Source organism: Onychostoma macrolepis, chromosome 13 (genome assembly GCF_012432095.1).
Source record: "Onychostoma macrolepis isolate SWU-2019 chromosome 13, ASM1243209v1, whole genome shotgun sequence".
Classification (NCBI taxonomy): domain Eukaryota; kingdom Metazoa; phylum Chordata; class Actinopteri; order Cypriniformes; family Cyprinidae; genus Onychostoma; species Onychostoma macrolepis.
The window spans coordinates 29,307,877-29,325,316 of record NC_081167.1 but is presented as its reverse complement, the minus strand read 5'-3'; the positions used below and the strand labels follow the sequence as shown (position 1 = coordinate 29,325,316).

General features: G+C 34.8%; 1 protein-coding gene across 3 annotated transcripts in view; it reads right to left on the bottom strand.

The window, feature by feature from the left end:
* Window positions 1-1,501: 1,501 nt before the first annotated feature.
* Window positions 1,502-17,440, bottom strand: part of foxn2a (forkhead box N2a) — a 34,264-nt gene continuing 18,325 nt past the window's right edge. For 2 of the 3 annotated variants that reach the window (XM_058796217.1, XM_058796219.1), the window contains exons 2-6: window positions 14,386-14,933; window positions 8,564-8,688; window positions 8,298-8,347; window positions 7,232-7,300; window positions 1,502-3,959 (exon numbers count right to left, since the gene is read on the bottom strand). In XM_058796217.1, the coding sequence (XP_058652200.1) occupies window positions 3,514-3,959; window positions 7,232-7,300; window positions 8,298-8,347; window positions 8,564-8,688; window positions 14,386-14,919 (1,224 nt within the window). In that variant the 5' untranslated portion in view covers window positions 14,920-14,933 and the 3' untranslated portion in view covers window positions 1,502-3,513. Of the gene's footprint in view, window positions 3,960-7,231; window positions 7,301-8,297; window positions 8,348-8,563; window positions 8,689-14,385; window positions 14,937-17,440 lie in introns of all 3 variants that reach the window. The other variant, XM_058796218.1, reaches the window with a different exon arrangement.

Sequence of the window (17,440 nt, the reverse complement as noted above, 5' to 3'; positions counted from 1 at the left end):
ATATATATAGTCTATATATATATTATAGTCATATATATATAGTCTATATATATATATATAAATAAATAAAATACATACACACTAATTGACGAAGTGTTAAAATGTTACACACATCTGGACAAAACAATCTTAATCTTAAAAACAACATCTTTTATTCAGTAATACCATATATAATGCAATTGCATATCTTTGGCGAAAATAAATTTTATAAACATTTTATTAACAGAGGTTAGCGTACAAAAAACGAGGGGTTTGTCTGTCTAGCAGACGGCAGACAGGAACAAACTCATACTGAGGTGGCAGATCGGGTTGGCAGAAAGTCATGAGCACATTATATACATCATTCACACACTCCATAGTCTGCAGAAGACCACACGAGACGACGAACGATTCATTCACAACATCTGCACGCGTTTCTGCTCTTCACAGATACATCTCCACCTCTGAGTTGAGTTTCACAGGAATATCTCTCATTGGACACCGAGAATGATTCAGCAGTGCATCATGGGACGGCGAGCGGATGGTCACGTGGCAGTGCAGATAAACAATGGCAGTTTCCAAAAACACAAGTTCAGGAATTGCAATTTCACATACACTCTTGTTAAAAATGACATTTTAAGACGTTACACTTGGAGTCAATATTTTCCCAGAATTCATCTTGCTTCATGGGTGAATCTCACAAATACATGTCACAATCATCTTTCAATCAATATAACTCAAATTACAAAAAAAAAAAAAAAAAAAAAACTTAATAAAAGGGGAAAATAAAACACATATCCATCCATCCATCCACCCACCATAATAAAACAATGTCAAAAAGCAAAAGAAAAAAGAAACAATCCTAATTTTAAGTGAAATATAATTGCTGATTTCTTTCTTTGTATGTATTTGAGGTGAAATGAAATCTTGTTTTCTTGACGGGTTTCGTGAGATTCACCCTCACTGGGTCTTGGCAGTTTTATTAATGGTCAACACTTCTTAATCTGATGCACACAAAAAGAACTAAAAAGGCAGGATTAGTAAAGCAGTCTTGGCAGTGATTAGATATTTCTTGGATATTTTGGCACCAGAGGAGCAAACGCAGGTTTTGTAGACACTGATGTTGTGGGGTCCAGATGAAATGAAGAATGAAGCGGCTCATTCACAGCGTGGTAATGAACCGGTGTAGGTGTGTTTGAGGCAGTGATTCTGCTGTTTTGGCACAGGTCCTGCATGTGCTTCTGCTTCGGGTCTGTTGTGAGAGAGCGACCGGCTCCTGATTCACATTACAGACGTACGGTCACAACAACAAAAACTGCTGACCAAACTTCATTATACGTCCTCTACTAACATACAGCATGAATAAATAATCATATTTAAAACATCTGGTTTCATGTACCTGTGCTATCAGGTTTTTTGTATATGTGGCAGTAATTCAGTAGTTTCTCATTAAAACTTTAGTGGATCATATTTCACCCCAAAATAATAAATTACATTCCATTATTATAACTACATTTTGATGGTTGAGCTATAATTTTGCTTGTATATCAACTTTTTTTTTTTTACCTTACTACGGTTACAAATACTGTAATACTCTTTTCTTTTTTTTAAATTAGAGATGGAATAACAAATACTACCATGATTTGCAATTAACAATTATTTTATTAAGTGCCATTTTCCCCAGAATTCAGTCATTTGAAGGGGAAAAATGTGTCATCATATAAAAATAAAAAAAATCTCAATCTTCATTTTCTTTATGCAAAATAGAATTTCTTTTCATTTTGAGGTGAAATATGAGCTTTTCTTTAGTGGTTTCATGCGATATCTACCCGCAGTCTCGAGTTCCTCAAGTTTTAAATGGTTTAAATCCAGTGTTGATCTGCTAAAGTCTGCTGACCGTGTTAAAATGCACAACGAATGGACACAGAAACACATGCATACATAAATCACACACACACACATATATATATATACCAAGAGGAAATATAGAGCTACACGGCTTTCGTTTTTTGCATAGGCTCTGAACAGAGGGAATCAAACAGCAAGCTGTTTCATTTAGCACACGAAAGCTGATGAAGCATCTGTAAAGATCACAGAGAGAAAGAAACCAGGATGATGGGAAAATGTGTTCCAGTCCTCTGCTGTTCATTCAGACTGGTTCCAGAGTCTGTTTGGGGCCGGTTAGTGTTTATGAATCCTTCCACTGATGGTTGTGGATCTTGATCCGGTGTTGATATTCAAGATTAGGCTTTGATTCCGGTTGTGCAGTTCTTTTTTTTACTTTTTAAATTCGTTAAAGGCTCATAGTGTAAATCTCATGAAACATGTTCAGGTCATATTTCACTCCAAAAAAATAAAAAATTTAATAAATAAATAAATAAATAAATAAATAATATTTTTATGAATAATACACTTCATTAAAATATTAGTCTTCATTAAAAATAAGTGTTTTATAATAATTTTTTTTATTATTTATATTTTGTTTCTTTTTTTTTTTTTGCATTGTAACATTTTCATGACAACTAAGCATTTATAAGGAAAAAATAACATTAAGGTAGAAATTATTGTATTGATTTTTATACTAATTTATGCAGATTTATAAATGTAAATTTGCAATTGTTGTACATTCCACCTCAAATCTGTAAAAACATAACAGATTTTTTTTTTATTACATTATTAATAAGCATCACAGCATGGTAACATCTGATGTGCTACCAAAAAAATAAATAAAACTGCAACTGCAACTACAAAATACTTTATTACAGTAATTACAATTATTGAGAAAAATGGGAATTCTAAAGAAAATGTCCCAATGCAAAATTATATTAATTTTAATGCAAAATATAATTTATTTTTCTTTATTTTGATTCTGGAGTGAAGTGTGACCTGTTTACATGAGATGTACCCCATAAACATCAGCAAACACCACTGACGGATCCTTCAAGAAATGACAAAGTAATCCGTTATCCGTAGATCCTTTCTGCACACATCCGCTCAGACCTGATGACAACCCAACACATATCCAGCACCTCTGAAGAGGAGAACGAATGTAACGCCACCCGCCTGATGAGAATTATTGCATTCTTTGTTCTGTACTTAAAAAAAAGAAAAAAAAAAAAAAAAAGAGCAAGGAATCTTGACGTAATTGGCGTCTATAAAATGGACGAGAGGTTAGTGCTTCGAACAACAAAGACATGCACTCGTTCTCTGTATAAATAGCACAGATTCACTTGGAAGAGTAGGACACTCACTTAAAGAGGAAGCATGCAAATGTTTAAGAGAAAAAAACACCAATTTCTCCCTATCCGAGAGAAATCCTTAGTCCTGAAGCACAACAACCTGCGTTTCTCCGCAAGTCTCAGTATGGCTTCGTTCACCTCCACGTGAGGGTTGCTATTGCCGTAGTTTGAGTCAAGGAGGGAATTCTCTCGTATAAAAACGCAAAAAAACAAGAGAGAAGGTTTCAATGATGTGAAAAATGAGGAGGCACAGTCACTGATACACAGTCCAGGGGTTAAAATGTCATAACACCATTCATTTCCGACGCTTTTCCGGCTTTTTACTCTTGGCCGTTCGCTTGGAGAGATCCAAGCCGGACCGGATCCCGGCGAGGTGCAACAGAGACCCGGCCGCCTCCTTCAACTCCTCGTCCAGTTCTGGTTTGGACTCGTGACAGGCTCGTTTAACCGGAAGAGGGCACTTGACGGTGAGCGGGCGACGGATGGGGAGCGAGGGCAGACGTGGGTTCCTCTCCTCCTCTGAATCCTCGTCGCTGTGGAAGCCCTCGCTGCCAGCGCGGCGGCCCTGGCCCGAGTCACAGCCGGCCTCATCCAGGGAGGACAGCGAGGACGAGGAGGACGAGGAAGAGCGAGACGAGCAGCGTTGGAAGGACGAGCTGCTGTAATTGTGGTCCTGCTTCGGGTCGCTGCTCACCAGGACCGAATCCGGGCGCGAGAGGTCTATGGGGCTGTCCGGGTCACCTGAGGACCAAACCACAACACAATCATAATTAGGGATGGGTGTTTTGGGTTTAAAAATATAGCACGATATTTTCCAGTATATATTGTGATGGCGATATCAATGACGATAATTCAGGGAATCTTATGCATCCACTAAGAGACAATTTTAATTTTTTTTAAATCCTTTATCTTTCCTATTTTTACCCTAAATAGGGTGTTGTGAGCATTACTGAGTCCACACATAATATAATGACTATTTAATTCATACTGGAAGCCAGAGGGCACCCTTGCGCAAAAACTCCACATATGCATTGCAGAAGTAATAGCACTGAGGATGCTCCAGGAAATCCCTAATATGGACAAAAGGTATCCAGTTATTGCTGTAGCTGAATAAAACGCAGATCGAGAAATTTTAACTGAGGAAACTTGAAGACAATACGATTTGCGACAATATATGGTTTGTGTTCAAGCAATCTTGGGTATTTTATAAGGATGAAGTGTATTTATAATGCAATGCTAATCAACACAGCCTTTATCACTGTATATAATAACTTAAAATATTATGATTTGTGTCTCATTCTGTGATATGAAACCACGTCTGATCACAAAGTTATTTCAAACACTCGACTGATGTTATGATGTAATGTTAATTTGGAGTAAAAGCATGTCAATAAATCATATCTTTGTTGGACAACAGGTTTGTAAACAGGCTCATACACATGCATCACACACGTGCTACTGCACTACATTTATTCAAGGCTCAGACCAATTTTTTGTCGCACTGTACAGCCGTAACCAAACCAGTTTCAGATTGTAGAAGGAGCTCCTCGTTTAGTGATAAACTCCTCCTCAATTTCATGTCCGCCATCCGCCATGTCGGTCCGCACGGTCATGCACAAAAATGCTAAAAAAAGCTTTTTTCCCCTAACTGAAATTATGCCTTTTAAATTCGAATGCATGTAGGCTACATTTATGAAAATTAAACATGGTTTTACGGTTTTACTACAAAAAAAACCCAAAAAACATTTACACTAAAGTAACCACGCATTAACCATGGTTTTGCTATCCTAGCCATATAGCTTCACCATGGTATTTGTAGTAAAACTGTGGTTATACTATCAATCCGAATGACTATACGCAATGCACGCATGAGCGCGTGATTTCTGCAATGCCCAGATGTCCAAAACAGACCCTCCCACCTCTGTAATAAACACAGAGATGTTAGTTCTGTCTGAATTGGTACATGAAAATCGCAGATGTCAGGTGATGAGAATTGAAACTCAAACGTAGTTTAGAAAACTAGTCCCGTCTGAATAGGGCTTATGGCTCTAATGGATTTGGGACATTCTCTTGACAGGTTTCATGAGGTTTAGCCAGTTATAAAATCTTTCTCTTAAGTGTCAATCTGTAAACTGCCGTTATGAAACGCATCATCAAGTACTTTTATCTGCCCGTCTTAATGAAGCACTCTTATGATGGTTTATTCTGCTACGGGTGATTAAGGCTCATTAGAGGTAGAGAACACTACAGTGACATGCTTAACGAGGATAAAGACGTGTGAAAGAAGTGCAATGCTGCACTAATTACCAGCAAGAGCTTTTAGTTGCTACGCAGACATATTTACAAAACCATCTCCATAAATGATGATGCAAATGTGCCTTTCTGCATGAACCTGAACTAAACGGAATCATCCGCTGCGCGAGGCGACACTTGGTGTAACATCAGTCTCACAGATACAAATTTCAGACTTGCCAGCATCAACAATATAGAGGCACATGAATGTATTTGAGAACAACAGAACGATGGATAGATAAATGGAATGTTAGAAAGTTAGAGAGTTAGGTAGATAGAATGTTTGACAGATACAGCGATAGAATGCTCAATAGATACAATGATAGAATGTTTGATAGATACAAGGATAGTTCGATAGATACAACAATAAAATGTTCAATAAAGACAGCGATAGAACATTCAATAGATACGGTGTTAGAATATTTGATAGATACATTAGATACAACTATACAACGTTCGATAGATACAGGCGATAGAACGTTCGATAGATAGAGATAGAAGATTCGATAGATAAGGCGACAGAACGTTCATTAGATACAGCGATAGAACATTCAATAGAGACAACGATGGAACGTTCGATAGAGACAGCGATAGAACGTTCGATAGAGACAGCGATAGAAAGTTTATTAGATACAGTGACAGAACGTTCGATAGACGCAACAATAGAACGTTCAATAGACACAACAATAGAACGTTCGATAGAGACAGCGATAGAAAGTTTATTAGATACAACGATAGAACGTTCGATAGATACAGAGATAGAATATTCGATAGATAAGGCGACAGAATGTTCATTATATACAGCGATAGAACATTCAATAGATACAGCAATAGAACGTTTGAAAGATATGGCGTTACACCGTGTCCTAACTGCACACGACGCCGCAACACGCGATAAAAGATATCTTTTCCATGTTAATCAGAGTTTTTGTCCTAACTAGCCGCGACGGCGACACTCGAAATTTCTAATTTAGAAACGGTTTCCATTTCCGCAACGTCACGGCTGGAACAACAACATACAAACTATATGACAGTAGATAATCTCAGGTGATTATGTGCTTTATTCAAAGTTAAACGTGTCCAATATGAGTTTAAATATCATATTGCGTGACCTTATAGCCATACTGAAAGCAACAATAGATAGTTTAGAGACCTCAGATCTTGAAAATAAGTTAAAGCAAATATGTACGTTAAAACCGTGACTCACTGCGAACCAACAAGTGTATTCCATGACAAAGATGTTAACAGTCACTCAGTATGAACATTTAATGATGCTAAAAATCCGCCCACACATGCTTCTGATTGGCTGTGATATTTGATTGATTCTGTCGCGTCGCGTCTGGTGTGGACACCCAAATTGCTTGTCGCGTGTAGTTAGGACACGGTGAGAGAATGTTTGATAGATATGTTAGATAAAACTATGTAACTTTTGGTAGATATAACGTTAGAATGTTTGACAGATACAATGATAGATAGATACAATGATATAATAATGTTGGATAGATACAGCGTTAGATAAACAAGAGAATGTTCGACAGATACAGCGACAGAACTTTAGATACAAAAATAGAATGTTAGAAAATGGTATAAAGTTAGATACAACGTTAGACAATGATAGAACAAGATAGCACGATACATAGAATGATAGATAGATAGAACGATAGATAGATAGAACGTTAGAATGACAGACATAATGATAGATAGATGGGGTCTTCTCTTACATGGGTCACTATGGTGTCCGGGGGCCGAGTTTAAGAGCATCATAGCAGTGGCGGCATCAATGTCAGACTCTGTAAAGGACATAAAGACACACAGCGGTCAGAGCAGTGTGTGTGTGTGTGTCTATGGGGGGAAATCAAGGGACTGGAGTTTCTCTGTTTCCACGCAACCCTTCAGAACATTTGAATTATTCATTACCAACCAGACAGAGGAGAGAGTGAACACAACTGCCGCCATACTCAAGGAGACGGAGAAAGAGAAAGAAAATGCTTGATAAGGACAAATAATGAAAACAGTCCAGCCTACATGAGGACAAGAAACAAAAAAAAAAAAAAAAAAAAAAAAAAAAAAAATCACAGGGTTCTCATACTTTAGCCCTATTCGGACGGGACTAGTTTTACAGGGGGTCGTTAGAGAAATGTGTGTTTCACAGACGTACTTGGTGATTTTAATCCCGTCCGAATCTGCCATGTCTGTGTTTTTCTCACACAACCTCTGTAGTAAATCCAGAGCAAATTACCTACTGTTTTTCAGCAAACTCGGTGATCCTCTGAGAAAACTAATCCCGTCCGAATGCGATGTTTCCTTGTGTGTTTTGGCCAACGTGAATTACCGTAGACGCTCTTACCGCGCTCATGTTTGATATATTTGCCTCCCGGCAAGGAAAAAATAAGTAAATAAATTAAAAACAATAATAAAATCAAGAGCCAGATCACGTAAACCATTCAGACTGGCTATTGTAATATTCTGCGTCAGGTAAAATTACTCGCGTTCATTTCTGCACTCAACAACAAAACAATTAATGTGAAAATTAATGTGACCCTGGGAACATGGAAATGCTGTGATCATGATAAATCACTAAAAATCATGTGGGTGTGATGTGTAAAACCGGTTTCCTAAACTCACAGGAAGTGTACTCCATGACTCAAATGACAGTCATTTAACCAGACTTAATCGCTTTGAAGCACACTGGAACACGCATGCTTTTATTTGTTCTGTGACTAACAAGATTTCAAATTGGCACTTGTTTTGACAGACATTCAACTTAAAAAAACAGAGATGGCTCACCTTTGAGAGAGCAGCCCTGGAGGAAGAGGTGACGTGCGGGTGAGAAGGCACTGTCAGACAGACAGACACACACACAGAGAGACAGACAGTAAGACATAAAGCAGGACCATGAGTCAAGGCACTTATGATGACTTGAGAGCCAAATGACAACAGAACCACTTTTTCAGAGGAGATGTTTGGAACAGGGCCGGTTTGCATGCATGCATCAAACATTAGCTAATGCATCTCCATTAGTTCGTACTCTAGTAAATGTGTGTGTGTGTTACCTGGGTGGGGAAGCAGGGGGTGTGCAGAAGGAGTGGGCTGAGGGAAAGTGCTGTTTCTTCAGGGCTTGGATCAGATTGGGTCGGTATTCGGGGTCCACACACCACAGAGAGCCCTTCCCATTAACCTAGAAGAAACACATCAACACACACAGTTAGATCAGCGAGGACAGAAGATGACTTCAGCAAACCGAAAGTAAACAAACACTCATTTAGCAGACATTTTTATCTAATGTGACTAAACGCGCACTTTGGTCACGCTGACTGAAACAACTGCTCAGGTCGCTTGTTGATTGCTTTCGAGAAAGAACAAATTTACAGAAGTTTTCCAGGGTTGTGGCATCAAATCAAATCATCAAAACTGTCTGTTCTGCTTAAAACCCCCAAAACACTGCAGTTGGTTACTTTATATTGGTCAAATGTTCTCCTATCAATATAATCCACTCATTATACTGCTGTTTGTCATATAAACTAGTCACTATATTATATATATATATATATATATATATATATAATAATAATAAAAAAGTAATAATAGTAAATAACGTACATTAAAAAAAATATTTTAAAAAAATCAAAAAGGTATCCTGCAGTTTGAGGGGTTACTTTTTGGACTATTTTTGGACTAAAACCTCATTACAGTTAAATAAACAAACAAACAAACAAACAAAACAAAACAAACATAAATATATAAACAATAAATAAACAATGTATAATATATATTTTAATCATTTCATAGTGAAGAATATTAATAATATTATTATTATTTTTAATTAAAAAAATTTTTAACCTTGCTACATGTACGGTGTTAGGCCAACCGAGACTTGTCATAGCACTTGCATATTATTGCTCTTTTTTTGGTTTTGATTGCTAAATTGTCCTCATTTGTAAGTTAAATGACTGCCCATTTCACTCCAAACGCACAGAAAGAAAACTACAAAACCGGATGACATTTTACCAGCAGCCTGGTGAGAGGATCTCGCTGCTCAAAGTGTCTTAATGTGATCATCTGAGCATGTGATTGGCAATACAGACCCTGCTGGGAGTTTACGAGCAGTGGTTAAAAGCGGACGATAAACATCAGAACACGGCTGTAAACGGAATAAAGGGTGTTTATGACAGGATCTGATCCATGAGCTCTCATAATTACTGTATTAGGCAATTATTATTGCACTCAATGGATGGATTTTGCTGGGAGTCAAGAGTGATAAAGAACATCTATGAGAAACGATGCTGGTAAAGATCTTCCATTTGCCAAGCAGCAAAACATAGCATGAGGACAAGACAAGTCAGATTTATATCTCAAAATCAAAAGGAAAAAAAACATTATAAATTACATTTTGAAAAAACAAAATGAACCTCACTTTTTGATTATAAAATGTATTGCAGTTAATGACAACAATTGAATACACTCTTCCAGAATTGTCATTATTCTAAAAATCTCATTACTACAAAAAAAGTACATAAATAAAATAAGGTGTAATAAAGTATTAAAATAAATGTATAATAAAAAATCAAAAAAATCAAATGCATTGCAGTATTCTGCAGTATTTTATTTTATTTTTTTTACAGAAAACTACTAAAGCACAAAAATATGTACATAAAACAATTTATAATAATATTTATTATGAAACATAATAATAATAATAATAGTAGTAGTATACACAAAAAGCATTGTGATAGTATTTGTTATTAAATATCATTGCCATAGAAATATGTACATAATCTAAAATAATAAATGTATAATTTATAAATAATTTATATTTATAATATTAATAAGTAAATAACATTAATAATAGTATTAGTAGTATTTGTTCTTGTTAAATCTAAAAATCTACCACAAAAATATGTACATAATAATCATACAATGCATCATTAATAATAACCATCATCATCATATATTTATAACTTAATTTTATATTTCTTTATAATTTTGTTTATAATTTATAATATCTCACATTAATTTATAATAATAATACAAAATGCATTGTGGTAGAATTTGTTGCATTACATGTAAAACAATTTTTTTAATTAATTAACTTTTATTTAAGCTTTTTTATACAAAAACATTTCTAAAGTATTACAATAATGAGAAAACATACTCACTAATGAGAATTTGTGGATGAGGTACTTAATTGCCACAAAAATCATGAGACTATGCAAAAGATCTTAATGCTCATGATAAACATCAAATTTTCTTTGTGCAACAATGTATATAAATGTATATATAGAGAGAGAGAGAGAAACGCAGAGGAATAGGTAGGAGGAGGAGGAGGCCTATAACCTTGACTCAGATTACCAGCCTGCTCATAAACAGGAAGGAGGAAACGTTGTCATGGCAACCAAAACCAGGCAGTGTCATGTGAAACCAGCTCTGTGTGTCTGTCTGTCTGGGCTCTCACTGACCTCACGGCTCCACAGAAGATCATTCACTGCCATTAATAAACACGTCGCAGCATCGCCACTGCCGCTCCTGACATGACACTGACCGTACAGTCGGACAGAGAAAAATAATCATCTGTGGCCTAATGGTTAGTGCACATTAAGCTGTGGTGCTCAAGCGGGCGACACAAGTTTAAACCCAGTTCGCAACCTTTCCAGTACCTTTCTTTACTCTCCTCTAAATAAAAAGTGGACCAAAAAATAAAATAAAAGACTGTTCCTAGCAAGAGCGACTAAATAATAACAGGTTACATACTGTGGCCTCAAAAAAAAAAAATCTCCAAAATTTAGACGCTACAGTCACACAAAAATTTTATTTGTTAAATATCATTAAAGTGTCATTAAAAAAACATTAAGCAAAACGTTTAAGAAAAAGAAGTTTGAGTTGAAATGATAAAACAATAGATCTAGTGTTGATAAAACAAAGCACTGCTTTTTAATTATTTGAATATTGATCAATTTTTTAGCTTTAGCACAATGACTTCATATTCATCTCATCAGCAAAAATGTCAACAATATTTTCTCATTTCTGTAATAGTTATGCATTTTTAATTATTTGTCTAAATGCTGCAACAAAATATATTTTTAGTTAAAATCTGAATAAATTAAGGCAATTAAAATTAAAGTGCAATTATTTATATTTTGTTTCGCAGTAATGATAAAGGCACTAAAAATAATTAACTATTTGAATTCATAAAATGTTCTAGATAATATTTTAATATTTTATAGCTTGACAGCACATTCGTGTTATTAGCAAAAATGTCTATTATATTTTCTCATTACTGTAATAGTTATTTTAAATATTTTGTTTTGCAGTAATGAGAATGAGACAGCACTAAAATTAAATTAATTATTAACTATTTGAATTAATAAAATATTCTCGATAATATTTTAGTCTTTTTTAGCTTCAGCACGATGACAACATATTAGCAGAAATTACAGTTTTTATATATTTTGTTTCACATTTGAATAAATTCAGGCAAATAAAAAAATTGAGGCAAATTTATTTATTTCTATTTATTTTGTTTTAATGAGGAAGAAAAGCACTAAAAAGAATTAATTCATTATCTGAATTCAAAAAATGTTCTAGGTAATATATTAACCGTGTCTTTTAGATTTTGCACAGTGACAACATAACTAACAATTTTCCTAATTTATTTATTTTTTAATTTTTTTATAATAAATCACAGTATTTTTTCCCACATAGTATAAATGCATCTTAACATATATTACTACCTTAATATTTTAATAAAGGGTTTTTCACAACTGAACCATCATATTTTGGGGTCCTTGGCATTAAAAAGTTTTGAAACCCCTGAAAACATCCACTAAACACACTTCTACTAAATCACAGAAAAAGAGAAAAGATCCTGCGTTATTTGAGACACGCAGATGCAGACACTCGCTTTGATATTTTGTGTCATGAGTCATGACTCATCAGACATGTTACACTTCCCAAATAGTTTTTTAGGCCACTGTAACACTGACTGGTCTGCATCTGCCTCTATAAGATCTTGCTGTCTTTTCAGGAAGTAGAATTGTTGTGCTGCTTCCCTTGTCTTTGCTCACTGTGTCCTCCAGCAGTGTGCGTGTGTGTGTGTGTGTAGGATCGCTGGGCTGATATAAGCTGCTGTGGGAGTGTGTCTCAGGGAGGAGCCATGACCTTGACTGGATCCCCACCTCTTTATCTCAGCGGATGGAGAAATCCTCGCCAAAACCCCACCGTCACACTTGCGCTCGCTACAACCACTGTGCCACGGTCACGATTGAGACTACATACCAGAGTTATTTTAGTATCAGTAATATGCTATTATTCATATTTTAAAATTTTTTTTTTTTTCATTTTCTTTATTTTTGTCATATTTTTAGTTTTCATGTCTATATATTGTTTATTCATTTTCATGATTCATTATTTAAAGGGGTGGTTTACTGCTTTTTTTCTTTGCTTGATTGCGTTTATGGGGTGCAATATAACATGTCTTCATGTTTCGTTTGTTAAAAAACACCTTATTTTTCATATATTTCACCTTTATTGTAAGCTGCTTTCTCCTCTGTCATTTGAACGACCGGTTGACTTCCTGATTCTATGAAACCATTCCCTCAGAAACAGGCGATGGGCTCAGATTGGTTAGTTGGGCCGGTGTGTTGTGATTGGCTAAACTGCGTACTGCACATTGTCCGGAAACTTCACGCCCATTACCTTCACTGGGTGACAGTCGCATGTGCTCCGGTCAAATGTAAATAATGGTGTCAATGTTGCCGTATCAGTTTGAGGCAGAATCAGACCCAGAAAGCGGTAATGAAGAGAGTCAAGCAGAACTTCCGCAAGCACGGCTCTTACAAACTCTTACAAAATGACTAAAAATTTTTTTTTTTTATTAGTTTTAAGAGTCTGATTTATTATTTTATTTCAGTTTTAGAACTTCAATTCAAACTAAAACGAAAATTAGAAATGTTGAAAAGTTCTTATGTATTTTATAAAATTATATATTTTATATTATTTCATATATTTTATTTTTTACATAATTTCAGTTAATGTTTATTTTATTTCAACCAATAGTTTTCGTTTTCTAAGCGGTCAAATATCAAAGCGGTCAAAGAAACAAAGCCATATTGTTTGGGGTGAACTACACCATCAACCTCAGAAGACATAAAAGTATTAGTTAAATGACTCAATAATACATAGGGCCCAATGATTTCCACGATGCGGAAAACGTGGACGGAATCGAGGCGGCATCCATAAAAACCCCCGGAATTTACAGTTTAATGCGGAATGTCACGGAATTTTCCAAAGTTTGGATGAATTAATCAAAAGTCATTACTATTGTTCAGCAGAATGTACGTAATACTACTACTAAAATGACTAAAACCTTATTTTTTTAAGGAATAATCATACAATATTTCTTCAACATTTTAATTGTAAATCCCCTTTATTTGCCAAAAAATAAAAAATGTTAAAATTTTATGAATGAAAAGTTAAATTCATGTTTTATGCCTTCATTTGACACAGAATTTCTGAGGGGAAAAAACTCAAGGCTATTGTAAGAATAAATTAAACTTGTTTTCATGCATTCAAATAACCAAACATGCCAAAACACAGAATTTGGTAACAATAAAAAATAAGGTGGCCAAAAAAAAAATTTCATTTCATAGGGCCCTAAACATGTAATTTTAGTTAAACTTAATAAATTGATGTTAAACTGTTTAGGTTTAATGATTTTAATTAATTAGACATGCTTTTTGATTACTAAAATTTAATTTAACCATTAAAAAGGAGCCCAGAAACATTTTAACGGAAAAAAACGGAATCCAGAAAAATTTAAATGGAAAAAACGGAATTAAAAAAAAAAAAAAATCAAAATGGTATTTTGATTACTGCTCACCTTCCCAAGGCTCCTCTCCACCTTGCGGAAGCACTTGTTGAGGGACAGGTTGTGGCGCACCGAGTTCTTCCAGCCAGTGGGGGCGCTGGAGAAGTACGGGAAGTGCTCCAGGATCCACCCGTAGATGTCCTTCACCGGCAGCGACTTGCTGGGCGACTGTTCGATGGCCATGTATATGAGCAGGGAGAAGGAGAACGGCGGCTTGGACTTGACGGACTCTCCGGCGTGCGCCGCGGCCGAGGAGATGACGGAGGCGCCGTGGTTGCCCTCGATGTCGAAGAGCGGGCTGGGGCTGGACTGGGCCTCGGGGCCGCCCAGCGTGAAGTTCTGGAGCAGGTTCTCGTGGAGCCAGTTGAGGTTGGTGAGTTCTTCGTCTCCTGAGCTGGAGCTGCGGTCCAGGCTGGTGGCCAGAGGGCTGGCGGCGCACTCGGCCTCGGGCAGCGTCCCACAAACCCCACGCAGGCCCGCCTGCTCCCCCACCACGGCCGGGGATTCTGCTTTCTTATCCGGCGACATCCCGATGATGGGACCCATTAAATCAAGGACGTCTGCTGAAACAGAAAAAAAAAACTAATTAAAAACAAATTAAAATGATGCACAAAATGGTAATAATTTGGAGCTAATAGAAAATGAAACTTAACTCTGAGAACAGGTAAAGTTAAAGACGCAAGCTCATACAAGCCGCACGTTGGCAGATAACTTGAAACGCAAACATAAAATGATGATTGTGATGACGAGGATTTATCTGTTGACATTCATTCATTCTGAGTGCAATCCAAAACAAATAGCCTATTGCAATATACATACATATATATATATATATATATATAAAAAAGAGACAATAATATGGAAAATATATTTAAAAATAAACATTAAAAATTACATTAAATAAAATGTAATGGCATCTTATTGATTAACTTTTCATGCTATTGTTTTGGAGTATCAACAATTGTGTGGCAGCAATAAAAAAACAAACAAATTAATGCAATACAAAAATAAAATACAAATGAAACAAAAATATAAAATATAATATAAACTCTTCTTTAATCTCAATTAATTAGTTTATTTTTATTTCAATTTAATTTATTAGCGGTATTGGATTTTTAATGCTCATTTCTGTTTATTTTCTGTTACTCGCCATCATCAGTCACTTAAACGAGCACAATAACACTGAGAATTTATTAACTCATAAATGTCTACTTAAATGAAGAAATTAACACAAGTAAATGCAATATTTAGCAGACCTGAAAAATAAATATCCATCTTTAATATTTTCAAATAATAATGTTGTTATGCCTAAATTCACTTACAGCATTTAAAACATTTAATGTTTTGTGCATTTTATCTAATAATAACAACAACAACAACAAAGATGATAGTAATAATAACAACAATAATAAATAGTAACAAATATTATTCTTATTTACACTAAGTTTTTATATTAAATTGTTCATTAAATTAATATTATAAATTAATTGTTGTGCATTATATATTATAATAATACTAATACTATTTATATTAAACTTGTTATATTTATATTTATTATCAAACTCATGGCAGACATTATTAATTGGTTAATTCAAGCTTTTTCCATTTTTTCAATAGCACAAACTTCGAGTCAAAGTTTTCCCTACATATTCTCCTCTAATCTCCCTCATTCCCATCCAATGATCTCTCTTTTAGAGCAGTCTCTCTGAGAAAGCCGGCGTTTCTCGCTCTCGTCTGCTGGTATTTCTCGCAGTTGTTCAGCGACAGCAGCTGAAGGAGCGGCTCTTGTGTCTGAGGGTTGTTGAGGTTTCTTGAGAGTGTCTGAGATGACCCGGCCTCATTCTCATCACCGCCCACCGCCCACCTCCTCACGCAGCTGCTCGTTAGCCATCGACAGCCACCGGCTGAGGGCTGCTTGGAGCCAAAGGAGAAGGAAAAACCCTTCCGGAAGGAAGAGCGTCTCTCCACTCATCCATTACCATGGAACGAGAGGTGACAGTGTTGCTTAGGTAACCTATTGCCTATAAAGGGCCGAGCAGGAGAGCATCGCTGCCGATTATTTGCATTTGTTTGAAACAGTTCAGCGGGAATTTTATTGAAAGCATGTTGAAATCGTTATCCACCTGGTTTGGATCGCATTTGTGTGGATGCTCTCGCTGTAATGGCATTATATGGATTCAAGTTTCATGGTATTGTTTCAGAGTATCACCCATAAATGTGTGCCAACAAAAAAATAAAAAATACAATAAAATGCAAAAAGAACAACAAAATTAAATAAAAATAAATAAAATACCAAATTAAATACAAAACATTAAAATTAACGTACTAAAAATAATAATAAAAAAAAATAAAAATGAAAAATAAATAAAAATTAAATCCTGTAATGGCATCATATGGATTCTCGTTTCATAGTATTGTTTTAGAGTATCATCCATAATTGTGCCAACAATTAAACTAAAAAATAAAATAAACCAAAAAGAAATATACAAAATTAAACAAAACACATAAATAACATGAAATCTAATAAACTAAAAAAAAATATTAAAAAACCAAAAATACAATTTTTCAAATTAAGCATTGACATTGATTTACGTTTCATGCTATTGTTCATCATCATAACTGCCAACAACCAAATAATAAAAAAATATATATATATATAAAATGAAAAAAAAATGTTAAAAATAAAACAAAAATAAAACAGCTAAAACCAAAAATATTGAAATTAAAATTGTGGATGCTGGCGCTGTAATAGCATCGTAAGTTTCTTGCTATTGTTTCAGAGTATCATCCATAAGTATGCTTCAACAAACAAAAAAAATAAAAAAATAAATAAAAATACTAATATATAAAAAGAATAACCAAATGAAATCATATTAACTTTTTATTTTATATTTTATTTTCAGTTTAATTTATTTTATTGTTATATATATATATATATATATATATATATATATATATATATATATATATATATATATATATATATATATATATATATATATATATATATATATATATATATATATATATATATATATATATATATATATATATATATATACACACA